Source organism: Schistocerca piceifrons, chromosome 10 (genome assembly GCF_021461385.2).
Source record: "Schistocerca piceifrons isolate TAMUIC-IGC-003096 chromosome 10, iqSchPice1.1, whole genome shotgun sequence".
NCBI lineage: Eukaryota > Metazoa > Arthropoda > Insecta > Orthoptera > Acrididae > Schistocerca > Schistocerca piceifrons.
In genome coordinates this window covers 85348499-85369696 of record NC_060147.1, presented here as the reverse complement: position 1 = coordinate 85369696, position 21198 = coordinate 85348499, and the positions used below count along the sequence as shown (strand labels likewise).

Genomic DNA, 21198 nt, shown 5'->3' with positions numbered 1-21198 from the left:
TATGCACAGACTGTTCGAAAGGATACTGTTGGAAAGTGACAATTCTCCAGAGAAAACTATAAAATTATCAAAAAGAACGGTTTGCTATGGTTTATCTTCAGGAAGAATGTCAGTACTTCCAATGGAACCATTTAAAGGTATGTGCAGTATCCCACTGAAGGCGCAGAAGAGATTGCCACATGGCTAAAGATAAGACAGACAAGAATTGCAGATGACAGACGCCACTGTCTGGCAGCACAGCAAGCGTAGGCTTCTGTAGCCACTGTTATCTCCACTAAAATGTTTCCAGATATGTGACAGCTTTGTAGTGTTGCCTTTCAGACCAGTGTTTCGGCCACTGTTGCTAGCACCTTCTTCAGGGTGCTATAATTATGATTGGGCCACTGCTGTATTCATATTGTACATAGTCTAATTTAATCCCGCTCACAGTGTTAGTTTGCCAGGACTATTACTGAACTATATACACATACATCCACAATGACCAATAGATGTAATGTAATAACTTCAGTTACTCTTAATTCTTTGGCGTCTCCTATTTATACAGTAGTTCATCTCCCCCTGATGTTGTCTATTCCTTTCTTCTGTGTATGTTGTTTTAGTTTTATTATTTTTTCTGGTTCAAAAACTTTCTCAAATTAGTATTTTATTCTTTTAGTTGTTACCTATTCTCTGATTTTATTTTATTCTATTTCTTGTCTTATTTTTGCAATCCATGTTATCTTTTACTCCCTTTTTCAAGAAGTACAGCAATGTTTGTTTCTTAGCCTAGTGTCAACGTATTCAGTAGAGGTGCCCAAAGATGATTTTCTTTCTGTATATTTTTGTAACACTCCTCATTACTTCTTCCTATCCCATCCTCTGTTGTTTGTACTCTATCCATTGTTTTCCTATTCATGCAACTTTCAACTACCTCTGTTCACATGTTTTAGTGGTAGCAGCTTTTATTTTAATTTCTGTTGGCTGGCATTGGCAAATGAAGGGCAAGTAAGTTCAATGACTTGGCATTTTCATCCCATGGTGTTCAGTGGTAGTTGAGACAACTCAGTGGGTCGTGTGTTTTTGGATGCTATGGTTACTGCAGCACTAGACAGGGCAGTCTCTGAGTGCCATCAATCCATAGGCTGACTACTACAGGCTGCAGAAATGATGGCAACTTATATCTATCATTGCAGTTCTTGTTGGCAGGATGCATCAAATTTTAAATTTCCACTATTTATCTTTCTCTAGCAAATATGTGGCTGCCTGGTTACTATGCAAGCTTCCTGGATCTGTGTAGTTTTGCTTGAATCAGTGCCGTGTTCTGCCACGGTTGACTTGTTGTGTTGTCGGAACCCTGTATGCCAACCGTATACCATTGGGTATGTGTTAACATGACTTCCTGCCTCACCAGTATGTACTATTCTGCACTCACAGCTAACTTCACAGACTCCATGCTTGTGCAGCTTGTCAGTGCATCCTCCATGGAGCCTTGCACATCTATGGGTGACAACAGATAGGGCATCCAGCCACCCTTTAAACTAGCCATGGCACATACAATGATAACCACGATGACACAATTAAAGTAGTAAATGAGTTCTGCTATTTGGGAAGCAAAATAACTGATGATGGTCGAAGTAGAGAGGACATAAAATGTAGATTGGCGATGGCAAGAAAACCGTTTCTAAGGAGAGAAATTTCTTAACATCCAGTATAGTTTTAAGTGTCAGGAACTCTTTTCTGAAAGTATTTGTATGGAATGTAGCCATGTATGGAAGTGAAATATGGATTATATAGACAAGAAGAGAATATAAGCTTTCAAAATGTGGTGCTACAGAAGAATGCTAAAGATTAGATGGGTAGATCACATAACTACTGAGGAGGTATTGAATAGAATTGGGGAGGAGTTTGTGGCACAACTTGACTAGAAGAAGGGATTGGTTGGTAGGACATGTTCTGAGGCATCAAGGGATCACCAATTTAGTATTGGAGGGAAGTGCGAAGGGTAAAAATCATAGAGGGAGACCAAGAGATGAATACACCAAGGAGATTTAGAAGGATGCAGGTTGCACTAGTTACTTGGAAATGAAGAAGCTTGCACACAATAGAGTAACAAGGAGAGCTGCATCAAACCAATCTCTGGACTGAAGATTACAACAACAACAACAACAACAACAACAACAACAACAACAACACTAGTTACGTGAGCTTTCAAAAGCTTCTATTTTCTTCTTGTCTGAACCGCTTATCATCAGTGTTTTGGTTACATACAGAACTACACAACAGACAAATACCTTCAGAAAAGACTGCCTAACACTTAAAATCTATATTTGATCTTAACACATTTCTCTTCTTCAGGAATGCTTTTCTTGCCATTGCCAATCTACGTTTTACATCCCCTCTCATTCAGCCATCAGCAGTTATTCTGCTGCTCAAATAGCAGAACTCACCTATTCTTTTTAGTGTCTCATTTCCCAATCTAATTCCCTCAGCATCACCTTATTTAATTTGACTACATTCCATTATCCTTATTTTGCTTTTGTTGATGTTCATCTTTTATCCTCCTTTCAAGACAATGTCCATTCCGTTCAACTGCTCTTCCAGGTCCTTTGCTTTCTCTTACAGAATAACTATGTCATAAACGAACCTCAAAGTTTTTATTTCTCCTCCCTGGACTTTAATTCCTACCCCAAATTTTTCTCTGGTTTCCTCTGCTGCTTGCTCAATGTATACATTGAATAACATCGGAGATAGGTTACAACCCTTTCTGCTTTTTGAATTGGAATTATTACATTCTCATGGAAGTCTGAATGTACTTCACCTGTCTCATAAATCTTGCAGACCAGATGGAACATATTTCTCATAGCTGGCTCTCTCTAAGTTATCAGTAGTTCTGACATAATGTAATCTACTCCAGGGGCCTAGCTTTGACTTAAATCTTTCAGTGTTCTGTCAAATCACTCTTGCAGTATCATAGCTGTAAATATCTGATGCAAAAAACCATCACCACATACTTCTTTTAGTTTTTAATTATTTCTGTGTTATTATACAACAGGTGAGATATTCTTGACCATTGATTTCTTCATTTTAAATTTTTTCAGACATCTACTTCTCTTAATACTACCAAGTATAAACAAAAGAGGCAGCTGTTACACCAAAACTTAACACTAGAAAGTATCGTGGATTTTATCTTACTCTTTCCCAGGGAAGACATCACTAGCGACAAAGCAGTCGTTGCCAACATTTGACGTGAGGTACTGAAACAAATCCGGAAACTCCCTCACGTATGCTGCCACAACATCCACTGCACGTTGACTGTACAACCAGGTCGTACCTTCTTTCCTTGTGTAGCCGGGAACCTGGAGTTGAGAAAATTTGAAATTAATAAATAGAAGTATTCTCAAACATTTTATGTCATAACTGTTTCCAAATAATGATAGTGCTAAATAATACTGAAAAAGCCCTAGCAATATGAAGGGGAGAGGGGACACAGAGAGGCAGTGATAAGCAGACAGGCACAGAGAAAGGACGATGGAAAAAGTTATCTTCCAATGCTTTAATCAAATTGGGACAAGAAGGGACCTTTGTTGGGGAGAGGGAGGCACAGGATGGGAGGGTTTAGTGAAAGTCGGTGGGAATTAACCGTGTACAAGTGTATAGGGTAACTGGAAAGGACCAATAGAAGCAATAATGGGGGATGATTTGGTGAAAGGTTAAAGCAACTGGACGCACAAGAAGGAAAAATGAAATAATAGTTCTGTGAAGAGGTTGGAAAACCACAGGCTTGTTTAGCCCTTGAGCTAGCTTTCGACATTTATAAAAATATCTTCTTCAGATGGAGTGGGCCTTGTTACATCGCATAGTGGTAGATTACACTAGCTGAAGCTGAGTGGCTCTTGTCATATATAAAATTGACATAAAAACCAGAAACATCACATGCCGTGATTTAAGACAACAGCCAGATTACACTCAGCATATGTCAGAATAAATGCATAACTGTATTTGCCAAGTGGTAAAAGCTCTTGTCTACATTAAATTATGACAGGAGTACAAAGAATAAAATATCTGCATAACGTAAGTATTTTATAAACATCAAAACCTAAGTTATGGACTAAATAAACCTTTGGTTTGCAACTGGTTGGCTGATTTTTTTAACCTCTTCAAATTTATACAGTTGCTGAATTGCAGCCATGAAGATTTTGTAATGGTTCTGTGTTGGGAGAAACTGAATGCACAAAACTGGTGTCGTCTGGGTAGGTGAGAAATTGCCACACAAAACACTCAAGTGAGACCATTATGACAGGCTGGTGTGGACATTGTGACACAGGCTTCAGCATATGAATGCAGAATGTGTGTAATCGTATGAGGGAATGACGAGGAGGAAGTACAAAAGTAATTAAAAGTTTAGTTAAAAATTGTGATTGAGTAGGTCTTAAAATTTAAAGCAAAGAAGTGTGAGCTGGCACTCACAACAGGAAAAAAGGATACTGGGTGGAGAGCAGCTGTAAAAGGTGGAAAATTTCATGTACATGAGCTGTGTAACACAGGAAAATGGAAGAAATGATAGAGATAAGTGAATGTTCAACGCAAGCCAACAGCTGTCTGAGAGATGTGAAGGAAATGAAATGTAATAAAGAAATTTTCCTGAAAAGTAAGAAGGTGATAAATAAGATATATTACACTGCATGACAAAAAAAGTGAAGCATTTGGTCAAATGTCAATGGAATTTTATACATGTACACACCATAGGCGGAATGTGAATGATTATAGAGTTAGAATTATCTGTGACAGAAAGTCAACTAGAGTAGATTAATGTTGTTAACAGGCCTGGTAGTGTATTTAAGGAGCACGAATAGCATCAGATGTTGAGTGATCACTGTGAAGGACGTCAAGATGCTGAGCACTCAAGTGAGACAGAGCATTATCAGCAACTGACAAAGTTTTATATGGGTTTCATTATGGGTTCCCATTTGGCTGGCCAGTTTAAATGTACAATATCCAGATTTGTGGAGCATTTGGGTGATAGTGGCCTGATGGTGGACTGAGGGCAGGCATATTCTTCTTCAAGGTCTGACATGTATTACAGTATTGTAGTACTTTTAAGTGATGTGTTGTGTACAGTAGCAAAGGTGATCCTTGATTAAAAACTCATCATCATTCTCCTTGTGTTTCCAGTTGATTCTAGCCAGTGGACAAGTTACTTTACTTTAGGTACATTCACTGTGTGCTTTTATAGTAGAGTCAAAGGCAATTTTGTTATGTGCATTTTTCCCCACCCTCCTCCTGGGAAATAAAAGATGTCTGGAGGGGGATAGGTAGCAAGATAAACAGAACACCTAGTACTAATGTGACAGCATATTGTCCCCAGATTATGAGAATGTTTTCTTTTGAAAAGCTTTCAACATTATTTGGATGAAGAGTTTTCAAGATTGTTTGGATGAAGAGTCATTTCTTCCTTAGTGGGTTGATTTTAATATTTTTATATTAAAGCAAATAACGGAAATAAATGAGACGTGTGCTGTCAATAAATAATTGACAGGTGTATGTTGATTTTCAATATGACTTAGAAACAATGAAATATGACAAAAATACAGAACGTATTTCAAAAATAATTCATCAAGAAGTAACACCGAAATCAGGCAAAAAATAACAACAAAACTTTGAAAAAAAAAAAAAAAAATCTTTTCCTGTACCTGTTTACTAGTTTTCTCAGTTTTGTTTTGCTCTGTTACATACTGTATACTAATTCTATACACTGAACAAACATGAGTCAGGAAGGATCGAGAAAAAACAAAGTTAAATGACATTCTTCAGATGTCAGACAATTAGAACAAAAATGGAAAACTGGAGAATTTAAAGTATTTGGGAGATAACACAAGAGGAATCCCTACAAGAGAAGACTGAGGATAAAAAATTAAAATGGTACAGGCATGTAAAGATAGTCTGCAATGTCGAAGGCACCTCAGAAGGAGCCCAAGATGGATATGGGAGGCAAGAGACTGAGGGGAAGGACAGGGGACAAGTGGCAAAAGGGTAGGAAAACAACAGCTAGATGAGTGAAGCAGCTACAGCAAGGTTATTGGAAGATTGGAGAAGCTGGAGAGGCTCTTGTTCCAAGCAGATTCAGTCGGTGGTAGGAAGCTGTACAACATGGCTGAGAACCACTACCTTCCATAGGTGTGGGTGAAAAGGGCTAACTTAAAAGCTTAATGCATGAATGTCTGGGGCAATTTCAACCAAATTTTGTTTGCACATGGTTCATTACTTGTATCAAACAATGGAAACTCCAGGTGGGACGTCAACAATGTAGTGAAAGACAGATTGCTACTTAACGTAGAGAAGACACATGAAGTTGCAGACAGGCACAATCAAAAGAAACTTACTTACAGCTTTCGGCCATAGTTTTCATCAGTAAAACAAACACCATTCACACACACAAGCAAGCACACCTCAGGCGCACACAACCATCATCTCCAGCATTTCAGGCCTGTCTGCAACTTGACACATCTTCTTTAAGACGAGTAGCAATCTGCCCCTTCCGACATGGCTCATTACTTGTATAATTACTTGTAGGGAAACACTGTGTGGGTAATTTGTATCGTATGTGAGTTATTCGACATGTCAACCACATCTGAGCACGAGACTGAAAAGAACCAATAATTTTGGCAGTGTGTTTTGAGGGTACAGATCCTGGCACGTGGAAGAGAGCCACAGATATAGTTTATGTCATCTCTGGAGGGGCATGCTATAAACTAGTGGAGAATCAGGCAGCTGTGAGTGACAGATTTTTCTAGATATGACAATCAGTTACTGTTGTAAATATGCCTCAAATGAAGTGGAGCCTATTGGACAGATCTGACAGAAAAAAAAAAGAAAAAGTGAGATTACTGTGAAGAAGTGAAACAGAATATCAGTAACACCATCGACTGCAGGCATATGGGCATGCAAAAAGTTAGTATAAAATAAAATAAAAATGTGCGGAGCAAAGGTTGTGACCAGCCAAATGAATCATTTGCACATACACATCCAGTTGAAATGATAGTGATGAACATAAGAGAAAAATAGGAATCAGCAATTCATGTAATACATAAAACTGCTGCAGTGACCACAACTAAATGACAAAGGGAGGAGAGGAGTTTGACTGATACGAAAATGAGTTTGAGCTGTAACTGTCTCTCACCTCTTCGTTCCTCTTGTTGAACTTGAGATTGAGGCCGAGGTTCAGCTTGGCGGATGAGGACGCCCCAGCCTGCTTGATGACGTAGACGGTGCCTGTGATGCGTGATAACAGGTGTGGTGAGATGCTCAGCCTCTGAGCTGCCTGTCCCACTGCAACATAAACAGTTTAAATTAATGCTGGAGACATAGTGGTTTTTCTGGAAGTGGAGCTTTTGCACCCTTCCAAATGGATCCTTGAAATTGATCCAGCTGATTCGTGAGAGAGGGAATTTCAAACAGCCAGCCTCTACCATCCCAGGGTAGCATCACGGTCAATAATTACGTGAAATATTGCAAATCATATTTGTGTAGTGTCACTTCCTCGAACAATACGTGTAGCGTGAGGCAAATCTATACAACTTAACATTCATTTTGATGGTGTAAACACACTAATAATGCTTTTGCAGCATGACAAATAGTCACCACCAATAACCCCCTTGATTCTTTAAAGAATCAAACTTCCACGCAAAAACAGCTTCAAATTTGTGATTTTTTTACACTGAGTTAATGAGTAAAATAGTTGCCTTTAATCACTTTGTTGGAACGTGCCAAGTTCTGGGAAATTTGTACTCCATTTTAAGTGAAAGGTACTTTCTCAAGCAGCTCAATGTTTATGATGTCAGCATCTCCAGAATCACGCATAGCACAATGACGCAATTTTTGAGCTACATTCAGTGATATATGCGGACACTGTAAGCAAATTGTGTTGCTAATAGAGTTGTTAGGTAAGGACTAATAAATTAAAATGCTGTATCTGGTGCTGCTGTTTTACTGTACAAACAGCAGAAATGTAAGTGAAACATTTTTCCTTTCGTCATTTTGTGCGAGATGCCAATGAGAAAAAGTTTTGAAATTACATGTAAAGTTAGTTAGAGGTCGCTAAGTGTTCTCATTCTCAAATACTAGATGAATAAAGTGCTTTTGCACACTGGCAGTTACATTGCCTTGAGACAAACGGACGTTTTCCTGTAATATTTGTCTTACTGCGTTAAATGTTTAACGAAAGCTTACACATCTTAATAACTTGTCAATATCAACATTTAAAATTGTTAAATTTGGTTATTAATTACATGAAATATTGCAAATGAAATTTTTGTAGCCCCTGGAAGCTACTGGATAGCCAACATGCAAATGGCTTCGGATACTGTGCCCCAGCCCGGCTTCTGCGACCGTAGTTTAGAAACATAGATGGCCTCATAAAATTATGAAATATTGTTTTTTGCTCCTTCCAAATGAAACTATGTGTTTCATTTTATGTCCAGGATAGTAGTTCTAGATGAGTTCTACTGTTCTTTATGCATTCTGTACAAATTAGAATATTGGCAGATAATTCTTCACCAGTAAAAAATCACTGTATTTAAAACAGTCATAAATCAATAAATTCAGTAAGGTCATATACAACCCATAAAAAGAGCGCCCCCCCCCCCCCCCACACACACACACACACACAACATTAGAAATTTTTAATAGGTTTGCATAAAATTATCATCAGAATTTTTCATGTACATGTTCTCTTTTATGAATTGGAAGACTCCCTTATTTTTTTGGCCTTTCATCATTAGAATACTCTTTGTGGCTAGTATGAAACAATTGCACGGGGTTAGATGTTTCCTTGTCAGTGGCATGTAACTGCCCTTAAAAGCTACATTTTGCTACTTTTTGGTCATCTGCATTTTCAAAAAATAGTCCCGTATCTGACCTTCATTTTTATCGTAGTATTTATTTTCTGATTACAGTGACAAAAGTCACTGGATACCTCCCAACATTGTTCCAGGCCTCCTTGTGCCCAGGGTAATGCAGCAACTTGATGTGACATGGACTCAACAATTCATGGGAAGTCCCCTGCAGAAACATTGAGCTGTCTATAATTGTGAAGTGTTGCCAGAGGATTTTGTGTACGAACTGACCTCCCGACTGTGTCCCATAAATGTTCGAAGGGGTTCACGACAGGTGATCCTGGTGGCCAAATCATTCCCTCAAATTGTTCAGAACATTCTTCAGTCACCCAGTGACATGGCACACTGCCATCCATAAAAATTCCGTAGTTTTCTGGGAAAATGAAGTCCACGAATGGCTGCAAATGGTCTACAAGGAGCTGAACATAACCATTTCCATTCAATGATCAGTTCACTTGGACCAGAGGTGTCCGTCCATTCCATGTAAACACAGCCCACACCACTATGGCGCCACCATCAACTTGCACAGTGCCTTGTTGACGACTTGGACCCATGGCTTCATGGGGCCTGCATTGCACTCAAACCCTACCGTCAACTCTTACCAAGAGAAATAAGGACTCATGTGACTAGGCTGCAGTTTTCCAGTCATGTAGGGTGTAACTGATACGGTCAAGAGCCCAGGAGAGGTGCTGCATATTATGTCGTGCTGCTAGTGAAGGCACTCACTTCAGTCGTCTGCTGCTGTAACCCATTATACCAGATTTTGTTGCACTGTCCTAACACATACATTCACTGTATGTCACATATTAGTGTTCAAAATGGTTCAAATGGCTCTGAGCACTATGGGACTCAACTGCTGTGGTCATAAGTCCCCTAGAACTTAGAACTACTTAAACCTAACTAACCTAAGGACATCACACACATCCATGCCCGAGGCAGGATTCGAACCTGCGACCGTAGCGGTCGTGCGGTTCCAGACATATTAGTGTCTGTGGTTTTTCACGCAGTGTTGCTTGTCTGTTAGCAATGACAGCTCTACACAAATGTCACTGCATTTGGTCATTAAGTGAAGGCCACCACCGCTGCGTTGTCCGTGTGAGAAGTAATGCATGAAATTTAGCATTCTTGGCACTCTCTTAACACTGTGGATCTCTGCATATTGAACTCCTTCACGATTTCCAAAATGGAATATTCCCTGTATCTAGCTCCAACTACCATTCCGCATTCAAAGTCTGTTAATTCCTGTAGTGCAGCCGTAATCACATTGGAAAGCTTTTAATGTGAATCACCTGAGTACAAATGACAGTTCTGCCAAAGTACTGCCCTTTGTACTGCATGTGCGTGATACTACCATCATCTGTAGATGTGCATATTGCTACCCCAAGATTTTTGTCATATCAGTGTATGAGAACACACAGTGTCGGTCTGTCCACCGTCTCTCATCAAATGGTCACCTAATCTGTTTCCTCTTCGCCTACCATGAGAGCAATGTAGATAAACAGAGGGACAACACTAGTCAGACACTCCAATGTGTTTGCCAGTTAATAAGATCTACTGACCAGCTCCACTTTATATGACACTGATGCTTGAAGGGTATTGTGTACTGGCTTCAGAAAGTAAGTTACTCACGTCATCTCACAGGAAGACTGCCACACAGCACAAATGAGAGTACATTTTCCTAGTTCCTACACATAAACTCCACTGTGGTATGCATAACGTAAGTCAGGTTACCTTCCATTAAGAAGGCTGTTGCACGCAGCGACTGTCATTGACTTGTAAATAATAGATTTCAGCTATCAGTCATCCTTTTTAAATTTTACTGGCAGATCTAGATTTCAGCTAGAAACTAGCCATTCTAAATGCACTATTAGTTTTGATCAATGCATGTAATGCCTGTTGGTCGGGCTTCATCCACAGTTCATTGAACTGTGGATTAAGCCCTGTTGGTCGGGCTTCATCCACAGTTCATTGAACTGTGGATTAACCCCAACCAACAGGCATTACATGCATTGATCAAAACTGATAGTGCATTTAGAATGGCTAGTTTCTAGCCGAAATCTAGATCTGCCAATAAAATTTAAAAAGGACGACTGAAAGCTGAAATCTATTATTTACATAACATAAGTATCACACGGTGAGAGGGAAATGGCACAGTGTAGTTGAAGCAAGTGGTACAGTACGATTCTTATGGACAAAACATCTAAACTGCACACAGATTCACTGTGAAATTCTGGTGGTATATGGATAAAACGCAATGTCACATCCAGCCAAAGAGAAATGGTGCTAACAGTTTTTCAAGGCTGTACAGACCTGGGTGTTGCCAATAGGGAGGTTCAAAATTTGCACTCTGCAATTTCCATCTCTGCGTCAAGCAGCAAGATCATCAAGAGAGAGAGGGGAAGAGATTTTCCAAAGACGAGGATGTTTACACAGCAATTCTCAAATGGCTTCACAACAAAGGAGCAAATTTCTGTCATTCAGAAACTGAACTATCGGTAGGGCATTCTGATTAATGTTTACACAGACTGTGTGACTGTTGAAAAATAGTGTTGTGTGTATGTGCCACATTGAAACATAGTGCAGCAATCAATAAAAGTAGCTTCACTTCTCATAATAATGTGAAACTTACATTTGGAAGCCCCCCTTGTGCAGGGTTTTCTACCTAGCATGACATAGAGGATGGGAGAACATTAAGCTTTGCGACACACTACTGTAAAGAGCACATGCATAGGCCATCTGTACTACCTTCTTTGGCTCTTAACTACCTGAAGAAGGAAAATACTGCAGGGGTAAGTAATAACGTCCATTTACCATACATCTTAAGCAATACAGCTAAAGAATAAGAAAGAAAATAACTGTCCATCCAGCTTTGTTTACGAACTTTTACATTATTTATTAAATTCATTGTTTGTGTACAAACTTATTTCCCTGCGCAACATGAAAAACATCTAGTTTTCTGGGTAATATCTACAAATTTATGAACAATATTTTGCAGTTAACCTGCATCTTGTTGGAAAATCTTACTGTGTTACTGCTTCTTATGTTGTTCTCTACCTGCTGAGAGCAGCAGCTGAATCAATAGAAATCAGGTGGCACTCATTGACATTGATTGCTTTCTAGTTATTACCAACTTAAGCTACAGTCTGTATGGGAAAGAAGAACGATGCCAGGTAAAACTTGGCTCACTGTGCCTGCCTTGCACGTCTGCCACAACCGTCACGTAATGTGATCCTGCATACATCTCCATGGCAACATCTCACTGTCGCTGTCACGTATAGGAGATGACTATAATTTTCAGTGTTGCCAGAAGACTTAGCAATGTGCAGTCAAAAACTGGCAACAATTGCTGCCAGCCACCACGGATCATCGTATGGCGAAAAGACATACAGTATATATGGCACTGTGAATAATACGAATGACATCTTAATAAATAAAACTCAGTCACACATAACATTCCTACGATTGTTAGAACTGCACACAACTTTGGCTTTCCTACATTTAAATGTCTAAAGATATTGTCATCTGCCAGTAATCAGAACTGGTCAATTCTGCAGGTCTTGTCAACCACACCCACTAGTGTCTTCATAGAGTGCACGCATAAAACAACCACCCCAAAATGTTTTCACTGTCAATGATGATGACAGGGTGTTCCATTTACATTAAAATTTCACAATGACATTTCTTCAGTAATTTCTTCCTTACAAATTCATTTTCTGGAGATAATATGACACCACTTAAATTTTTATTTCTACGATTTTTTGGCCTTCCTGTAGACTCTAAGACAAGAGGATTACATCTACCTCCAACCTCTATTTTCCAGCACAATCACACACAAATTAAATATGAAATTACCAGTTTCATCTTCAGATCACTACGTTGAAGTAGCAGTACATTCCAACAGCTGAAAAAACTATACTGTCATCATTTTTGCTCAACATTATTCGACTACTGCATTTCCAGCTTTTGGTTTTCCTATGCAATTTTTCTCAACAAACACAAGAGAATGTAGTCAGTATGTTAAAACAGCAAACATTCATTAATCAACTACAGACCTACATAGATAACACTGAAAGTCATCAGTAACCCAACTGAACTTAATTTTTTAATTTTTAAGACAAATTGACTATTGAAACTTCGTGGAAGATTAAACCTATTAGCCAGATCATGCTTGGATAGGTCAGTCAGTACAGCACTTGCCCATAACTACAACTGATAACAGTGTTAGCTGTAGAAGGCATTAACACTGAGAGATTTCTGTAAAATGCCAAAATATATCAGTGGGAAGACTTTAAGAACAGAAAGCCAGCTCACCAGTCATATAGTTGGCCTGTATGTTCTTGTACGTTCTGAACAGCTGCGACAGGTCGGGCTCTACCGGCACTGACACAATAACCTTCAGGCGCAGGGTTCTGTTGTCCATTATACTCTCCTTCACCTTGTGACACAAAAGACAGATTATGCAGTTTTTTATGTTCCATGGACCAAAATTACAAACTCTCACTACAATATGGAACAAGTCACAGTTTTACAATATTACTGTATATGTTCTCTGTGGAAAAAACAGCAAAATGCTCACCGTTTACATGACTCCTTAAGTTCATTTTACTTAATTAATTTCTCATACTTGGTTTATATACACACAAAATGATACATTCAGGATTCTTCTGTCTAATAGAAGGGCAGAAGTTATAAAGCAGATATGATTTCAGTTCGCATTTGAAGTTTATTTTATTATCCACTAGTAGGGGCCTGAAAAATCTGCAGTTTGCAATAAATACAAATATAAACACAAATTGCAATAAATGCAAAAATAAACACAAATTCCTACCCCCACGAACCATGGACCTTGCCGTTGATGGGGAGGCTTGCGTACCTCAGCGATACAGGTGGCCGTACCATAGGAGCAACCACAACGGAGGGGTATCTGTTGAGAGACCAGACAAACGTGTGGTTCCTGAAGAGGGGCAGCAGCCTTTTCAGTAGTTGCAGGGGCAACAGTCTGGATGATTGACTGATCTGGCCTTGTAACACTAACCAAAATGGCCTTGCTGTGCTGGTGCTGCGAACGGGTGAAAGCAAGGGGAAACTACAGCCGTAATTTTTTCCGAGGGCATGCAGCTTTACTGTATCGTTAAATTATGATGGCGTCCTCTTGGGTAAAATATTCCGGAGGTAAAATAGTCCCCCATTCGGATCCCCGAGCGGGGCTACTCAGGAGGACGTTGTTATCAGGAGAAAGAAAACTGGCGTTCTACAGATCGGAGCGTGGAATGTCAGATTCCTTAATCGGGCAGGTATGTTAGAAAATTTAAAAAGGGAAATGGATAGGTTAAAGTTAGATATAGTGGGAATTAGTGAAGTTCGGTGGCAGGAGGAACAAGATTTTTGGTCAGGTGAATACAGGGTTATAAATACAAAATCAAATAGGGGTAACGCAGGAGTAGGTTTAATAATGAATAAAAAAAATAAGGAGTGCGGGTAAGCTACTACAAACAGCATAGTGAACGCATTAATGTGGCCAAGATAGACACGAAGCCCATGCCTACTACAGTAGTACAAGTTTATATGCCAACTGGCTCTGCAGATGATGAAGAAATTGATGAAATTTATGATGAGATAAAAGAAATTATTCAGGTACTGAAAGGAGACGAAAATTTAATAGTCATGGGTGACTGGAATTCGAGAGTAGGAAAAGGGAGAGAAAGAAACATAGTGGATGAATATGGATTGGGGGAAAGAAAAAAAGAGGAAGCCGTCTGGTTGAATTTTGCACAGAGCATAACTTAATCATAGCTAACACTTGGTTCAAAAATCATAAAAGAAAGTTGTATACATGGAAGAATCCTGGAGATTGTATAAGGTATCAGATAGATTATATAATGGTAACACAGAGATTTAGGAACCAAGTTTTAAATTGTAAGACATTTCCAGGGGCAGATGTGGACTCTGACCACAATCTATTGGTTATGAACTGTAGATTAAAACTGAAGAAACTGCAAAAAGGTGGGAATTTAAGGAGATGGGACCTGCATAAACTGACTAAACCAGAGGTTGTACAGAGTTTCAGGGAGCGCATAAGGGAACAATTGACAGGAATGGGGGAAAGAAATACAGTAGAAGAAGAATGGGTAGCTCTGAGGGATGAAGTAGTGAAGGCAGCAGAGGATCAAGTAGGTAAAAAGACGAGGGCTAGTAGAAATCCTTGGGTAACAGAAGAAATATTGAATTTAATTGATGAAAGGAGAAAATATAAAAATGCAGTAAATGAAGCAGGCAAAAAGGAATACAAATGTCTCAAAAATGAGATTGACAGGAAGTGCAAAATGGCTAAGCAGGGATGGCTAGAGGACAAATGTAAGGATGTAGAGGCTTATCTCACTAGGGGTAAGACAGATACTGCCTACAGGAAAATTAAAGAGACCTTTGGAGAAAAGAGAGCCACTTGTATGAATATCAAGAGCTCAGATGGAAACCCAGTTCTAAGCAAAGAAGGGAAAGCAGAAAGGTGGAAGGAGTATATAGAGGGTCTACACAAGGGCGATGTGCTTGAGGACAATATTGTGGAAATTGAAGATGAGGTAGATGAAGATGAAATGGGAGATACGATACTGCGTGAAGAGTTTGGCAGAGCACTGATAGACCTGAGTCGAAACAATGCCCCGGGAGTAGACAACATTCCATTGAAACTACTGACGGCCTTGGGAGAGCCAGTCCTGACAACTCTACTATCTGGTGAGCAAGATGTATGAGACAGGTCAAATACCCTCAGACTTCAAGAAGAATATAATAATTCCAATCCCAAAGAAAGCAGGTGTTGACAGATGTGAAAATTACCGAACTATCAGTTTAATAAGTCACTGCTGCAAAATACTAACGCGAATTCTTTACAGACGAATGGAAAAACTGGTAGAAGCCGACCTCGGGGAAGATCAGTTTGGATTCAGCAGAAATGTTGGAACACGTGAGGCAATACTGACCCTACGACTTATCTTAGAAAATAGATTAAGGAAAGGCAAACCTACGTTTCTAGCATTTGTAGACTTAGAGAAAGCTTTTGACAATGTTGACTGGAATACTCTCTTTTAAATTCTAAAGATGGCAGGGGTAAAATACAGGGAGCGAAAAGCTATTTACAATTTGTACAGAAACCAGATGGCAATTAGAAGAGTCGAGGGGCACAAAAGGGAAGCAGCGGTTGGGAAGGGAGTGAGACAGGGTTGTAGCCTGTCCCCGATGTTATTCAATCTGTATATTGAGCAAGCAGTAAAGGAAACAAAAGAAAAATTCGGAGTAGGTATTAAAATCCATGAAGAAGAAGTAAAAACTTTGAGGTTCGCCGACAACATTGTAATTCTGCCAGAGACAGCAAAGGACTTTTAAGAGCAGTTGAACGGAATGGACAGTGTCTTGAAAGGAGGATATAAAATGAACATCAACAAAAGCAAAACGAGGATAATGGAATGTAGTCGAATTAAGTCGGGTGATGCTGAGGGAATTAGATTAGGAAATGAGACACTTAAAGTAGTAAAGGAGTTTTGCTAATTGGGGAGCAAAACAACTGATGATGGTCGAAGTAGAGAGGATATAAAATGTAGACTGGCAATGGCAAGGAAAGCGTTTCTGGAGAAGAGAAATTTGTTAACATCGAGTACAGATTTAAGTGTCAGGAAGTAGTTTCTGAAAGTATTTGTATGGAAGTGAAACATGGATGATAAATAGTTTGGACAAGAAGAGAATAGAAGCTTTTGAAATGTGGTGCTACAGAAGAACACTGAAGATTAGATGGGTAGATCATGCAACTAATGAGGAGGTACTGAATAGAATTGGGGAGGAGTTTGTGGCACAACTGGACTAGAAGAAGGGACCGGTTGGTAGGACATGTTCTGAGGCATCAAGGGATCACAAATTTAGCACTGGAGGGCAGTGTGGTGGGTAAAAATCGTAGAGGGAGACCAAGAGATGAATACACTAAGCAGATTCAGAAGGATGTACGTTGCAGTAAGTACTGGGAGGTGAAGAAGCTTGCACAGGATAGAGTAGCATGGAGAGCTGCATCAAACCAGTCTCAGGACTGAAGACAACAACAACATCCATCAAACTTACTGTGCTGCATCAAATTAAGTAAAATGCACACGAAATGTTAAAGAGATTGCAGAGATATAAACACATCGTGTAAATGTATAAAATGTAGATTAGGTATTGATATTTCATTTAAAACTGCCAGCAGAATGATATCTTATTGTTTGTTCTTAAGTTACTGGGTTTCACCTCCAATGTAAAGCTGTGCGCAACATGCCCAGTTCTGTCCATACAGACTTGCCAGCCGCTACGAAATACATTTCATTTGATTTTTTTTTTTTTAACTCAGAGGCAACTGCCACCGGTGGTGTCGGTTAGCTGACGCCCCCCACTACTTCACTCAGTCAGTGGAACCAGTCTGTGCCCTCTTCCCCTACCTAGGAAAAAACCATTCTTGAAACTTTGTGAATGCATCCTGTATGACCTACCACAAACCACACAAAAAGTTTAGACTATATGCTTTTACCTCTGCAAACTCTTTATAATTTGTGAAATGGTTCACTTAATTTTATGAAATGCAATAACTATGACAAATAATGAATAGAAGTTCAGTCTTCAACTTTTGTAGTCCTGTCTTCCTCAGTTGCGTGTAATATTAAGGTATGTTGATGATTTTTACTTATGGACCGTCTGACAGCAACTGAATAAAACACAATTTTAGTGCCATACACGTTTTGCCTTTATTTTCTGCAGGGCATCATCAGTGGCCTGGAATATGTAGATATGTTTGCTATTTAATTTACATTTTTGTCACTGTGCATATAGGTTATAAACAGTTCTGGTGGTTGGTATTTCCTATTAAGTAGTAATGTTTTGAGCTGTACTTACAGGTTGCATGGACAATTTCTTACATATTACACTCCTGTTGGGTTGGGTTGTTTTGGGGAAGGAGACCAGACAGCGAGATCATCGGTCTCATCGGATTAGGGAAGGACGGGGACGGAAGTCGGCCGTGCCCTTTGAAAGGAACCATCCCGGCATTTGCCTGGAGCGATTTAGGGAAATCACGGAAAACCTAAATCAGGATGGCCGGACGCAGGATTGAACCGTCGCCCTCCCGAATGCGAGTCACTCCTGTTGCATTTTTGCTGTTGTTGTTCTTCTTATGAATGCCAATTTGCATTTTTTTCCCCACATTCCACAGCACTACGAACTGAACGCTTGTTTCAATGCAATGTTTTGGTTTCTGTTGCTGACTGTCAAATGTTTTTGCCGAACATCGAATGTTATTGCCAAACTTTCGAGTGTAATTATAGAAGTATCTGTGATCTGTTCGTGTATGCATTTGTGTGTGTGTGTGTGTGTGTGTGTGTGTGTGTGTGTGTGTGAAATGTTAAAGAGATTGCAGAGATATAAACACATCGTGTAAATGTATAAAATGTAGATTAGGTATTGATATTTCATTTAAAACTGCCAGCAGAATGATATCTTATTGTTTGTTCTTAAGTTACTGGGTTTCACCTCCAATGTAAAGCTGTGCGCAACATGCCCAGTTCTGTCCATACAGACTTGCCAGCCGCTACGAAATACATTTCATTTGATTTTTTTTTTTTTTTTTTTTTTTTTAAAAAAAAAAGAACTATTGTGTAAAAAAATTGATTTTGAGACATCTTACAGTCTAATATCTTTGCTCCATAAAGGACTGAATTTCTTTTCATTATATGCCACAGTTACTGTGGTGCATCAAATTAAGTAAAACACAGTGTGAAATTTTAAAGATTTAACAGAGGTAAAAAATTCATTCCATAAACTTTGCATATGGTTGATTTTAGCTCACACATTGCATTGAATGGAATGTAGACAAGATAATGAAATTTTATTTACAATTTCAAGCAGAACAATATCTTATTTCGTTCCTGAGTTATTAGGTTTTATATCTGATAGATGCTCACATGCAGTGCTCCCATTCACAGCCTTCCACATCATGAATCATGTAATCAAAACAACAGGCATATTTTAAGAACATTTCAATGCACTAAAATTCAGTTTCTTTTTTTGACAACAGTGAGAGGTCAGCGGCTCAGGACACATACAGATGTCCATAGCAGTATAGGAAAACCCAAGTGGCATCCAAATACATGTTCACAGCACCTGGGGAACGGAGCAGCGTGTTGTGCGTGTGCATCCACAGCAGCGAAAGGGTTAAAGGGTTAAAAGAGTCACCCGTGTCATGTCCTCACTATAGCCATCACAGGCCTTCTATCACAGATAGGATGAGCACAGTAAACAGTTGGATATCTATCTGTTGCACCTATGAACTTCAGTACTAAAGGGTAATAAATCACAACTGAAATATTTGTTCTGTTATTCAAGATTTCTTTGGAGCTACCCCCCTCCTACTTCTATTATGTTGTTTGTTTGATTTTCAGTTGTTTGGAATGTCCATTCCTCTTAAACTCGACTGCCTACTACAGTATTCATTGCTGCAGCATCTACAGCTTCAGAAAACTTTCAACACAAATCATTATTCCTCAGTGCTTCAGTAGCATCACTACTTCACACACTGGTTCTGCCTAATGATTCTGTTAAACTTCTGTCTTCCTTAATCATCACCAAAGTGAAAGCTGAACATATATCTCTTTATATGAATTTGGAATCTCTATGGCATCATGACCTACCTAATCCAGGTGGTACCTTCTGATGTCTCCAGATCTTTCCCAAGTACATTTCCTCCTCTTGATCTGCGTATTTGTTATTACTAAATTTATTGCAAAACTCAGTGTCGCCTCTTTCTCACTCCTGCTACCAACCCCTTATTCTCCCATAATTCTGTTTTTCATTCCTTCCACAAGGACAGTGTTCCTATCAACCAAGATAATTTGTTTTTCATCTCTCTTTACATATTGAATTATCTGTTCAGTATCCTTATATACTTTCTCTATCCCTCCGCCTTATGCTTGTTTCAGTGGCGTGTAAAACTGAACCATTGTTGTTGACATTGGTTTGTTGTCAATTCTGACAACAGCCCTATTACTGAACTGATCACAGCAAATAACACATTGCCATAATTTCTACTCCAGATACACCATTTTCTGCTGCTGATAATATTACTCCATATTCATCTATCCAGGATTCCTTATCTTCTTTCTATTTCACTGATCATTACTGTATCACACTGAGTCACTGCATTTTGCTTTTCAGATTTTCTAGCTTCCCTAACATACTCAGACTTCTGATATTCCACATTCAGACTCATAAAACGTTACCCTTTCACTGGTTATTCCATCTCTTTCTTCCCCTTGGTAGTCTCCTTCCTAAGGATCAGATGGGGGATTAATCCAGAATCCGTTCCAATGGTGAGATCATTGTCACACTTTTTCAATTTCAGACAACAAGTTCTTTTGATAAACATTACCCAACCATAACGAAAGTGTTTCCATTGCCTTCTGCAGCCCTATACCGTTGATTACTAATTATTCTTCCACTTCCAGGGTAAATTTCTGACTTCATTTTCTTCAACAAGGCTGTTAGCGGAATGAGGGTGAATCATTATACCAGAATTTGTTGGCCAACACTGTTGTTGATATTTATTTGAAATCAGTGATGGATTCAAACATGAGCCCCTGAATATTTTGATTAATAGTCAAAGACAAGGCCCTTAGACTATGCTGACAATACCTGGAGACAAAAACTAATCGTTCCTTGACTCCTGTTTGTGTAAGACAGCTTGCTGTTGCTGTCTGGTAAACTTTAAGAATTTTAACATCTTTATTCTGTCATAAATTATTCCACGTCTATCATTACTGTAATCATTTTGTAGCATTTTAGAAGTTGGAGACCTAATGTGATTGGGGAAAATACATAAAAAAGGAAACAAAGTTATCTTGACATTATTCCTAACATTCCACACCAAGTTTGTCACTCATAACAATTGCACATTACAGCAAGATGAGTCACAACCCATCTGATGTCAATGCTCTTAGATATTTACACAGATCAGACACACTGCTGGCTCATACTTGTCTGGCAGTATCTTCATTTAACAGCTGTCTCATTCTGGGTGTATGCACATGTATGGAAGTGGGCATGCTGCGCATTTCTGTCAACTAGATTTAAAAACCAATAGCTCGAGAAAGAAATGAGACACTACTTTGCTCTTAATTTGAAATAAAGTTTTGATACTTTTTGTGCATTTCATACACAGCAATGTACAGGTGCATTTACAAAGTTTCAAGAGTGGTCTCATAACAAAGAAATTTACTGAAAATTTATGTACAGTGAACTAAAAGTTTTCAAAATATGACCCCTG

General features: G+C 39.0%; 1 protein-coding gene across 1 annotated transcript in view; it reads right to left on the bottom strand.

Moving 5' to 3' along the window:
- Positions 1–21198, bottom strand: part of LOC124718790 (5'-3' exoribonuclease 1) — a 181578-nt gene that overhangs the window by 69241 nt on the left and 91139 nt on the right. Inside the window, exons 19-21 of the mRNA XM_047244397.1 lie at positions 13182–13305; positions 7157–7305; positions 3172–3335 (exon numbers count right to left, since the gene is read on the bottom strand). Coding sequence (XP_047100353.1) covers positions 3172–3335; positions 7157–7305; positions 13182–13305 — 437 coding nt within the window. The remainder of the gene's footprint in view (positions 1–3171; positions 3336–7156; positions 7306–13181; positions 13306–21198) is intronic.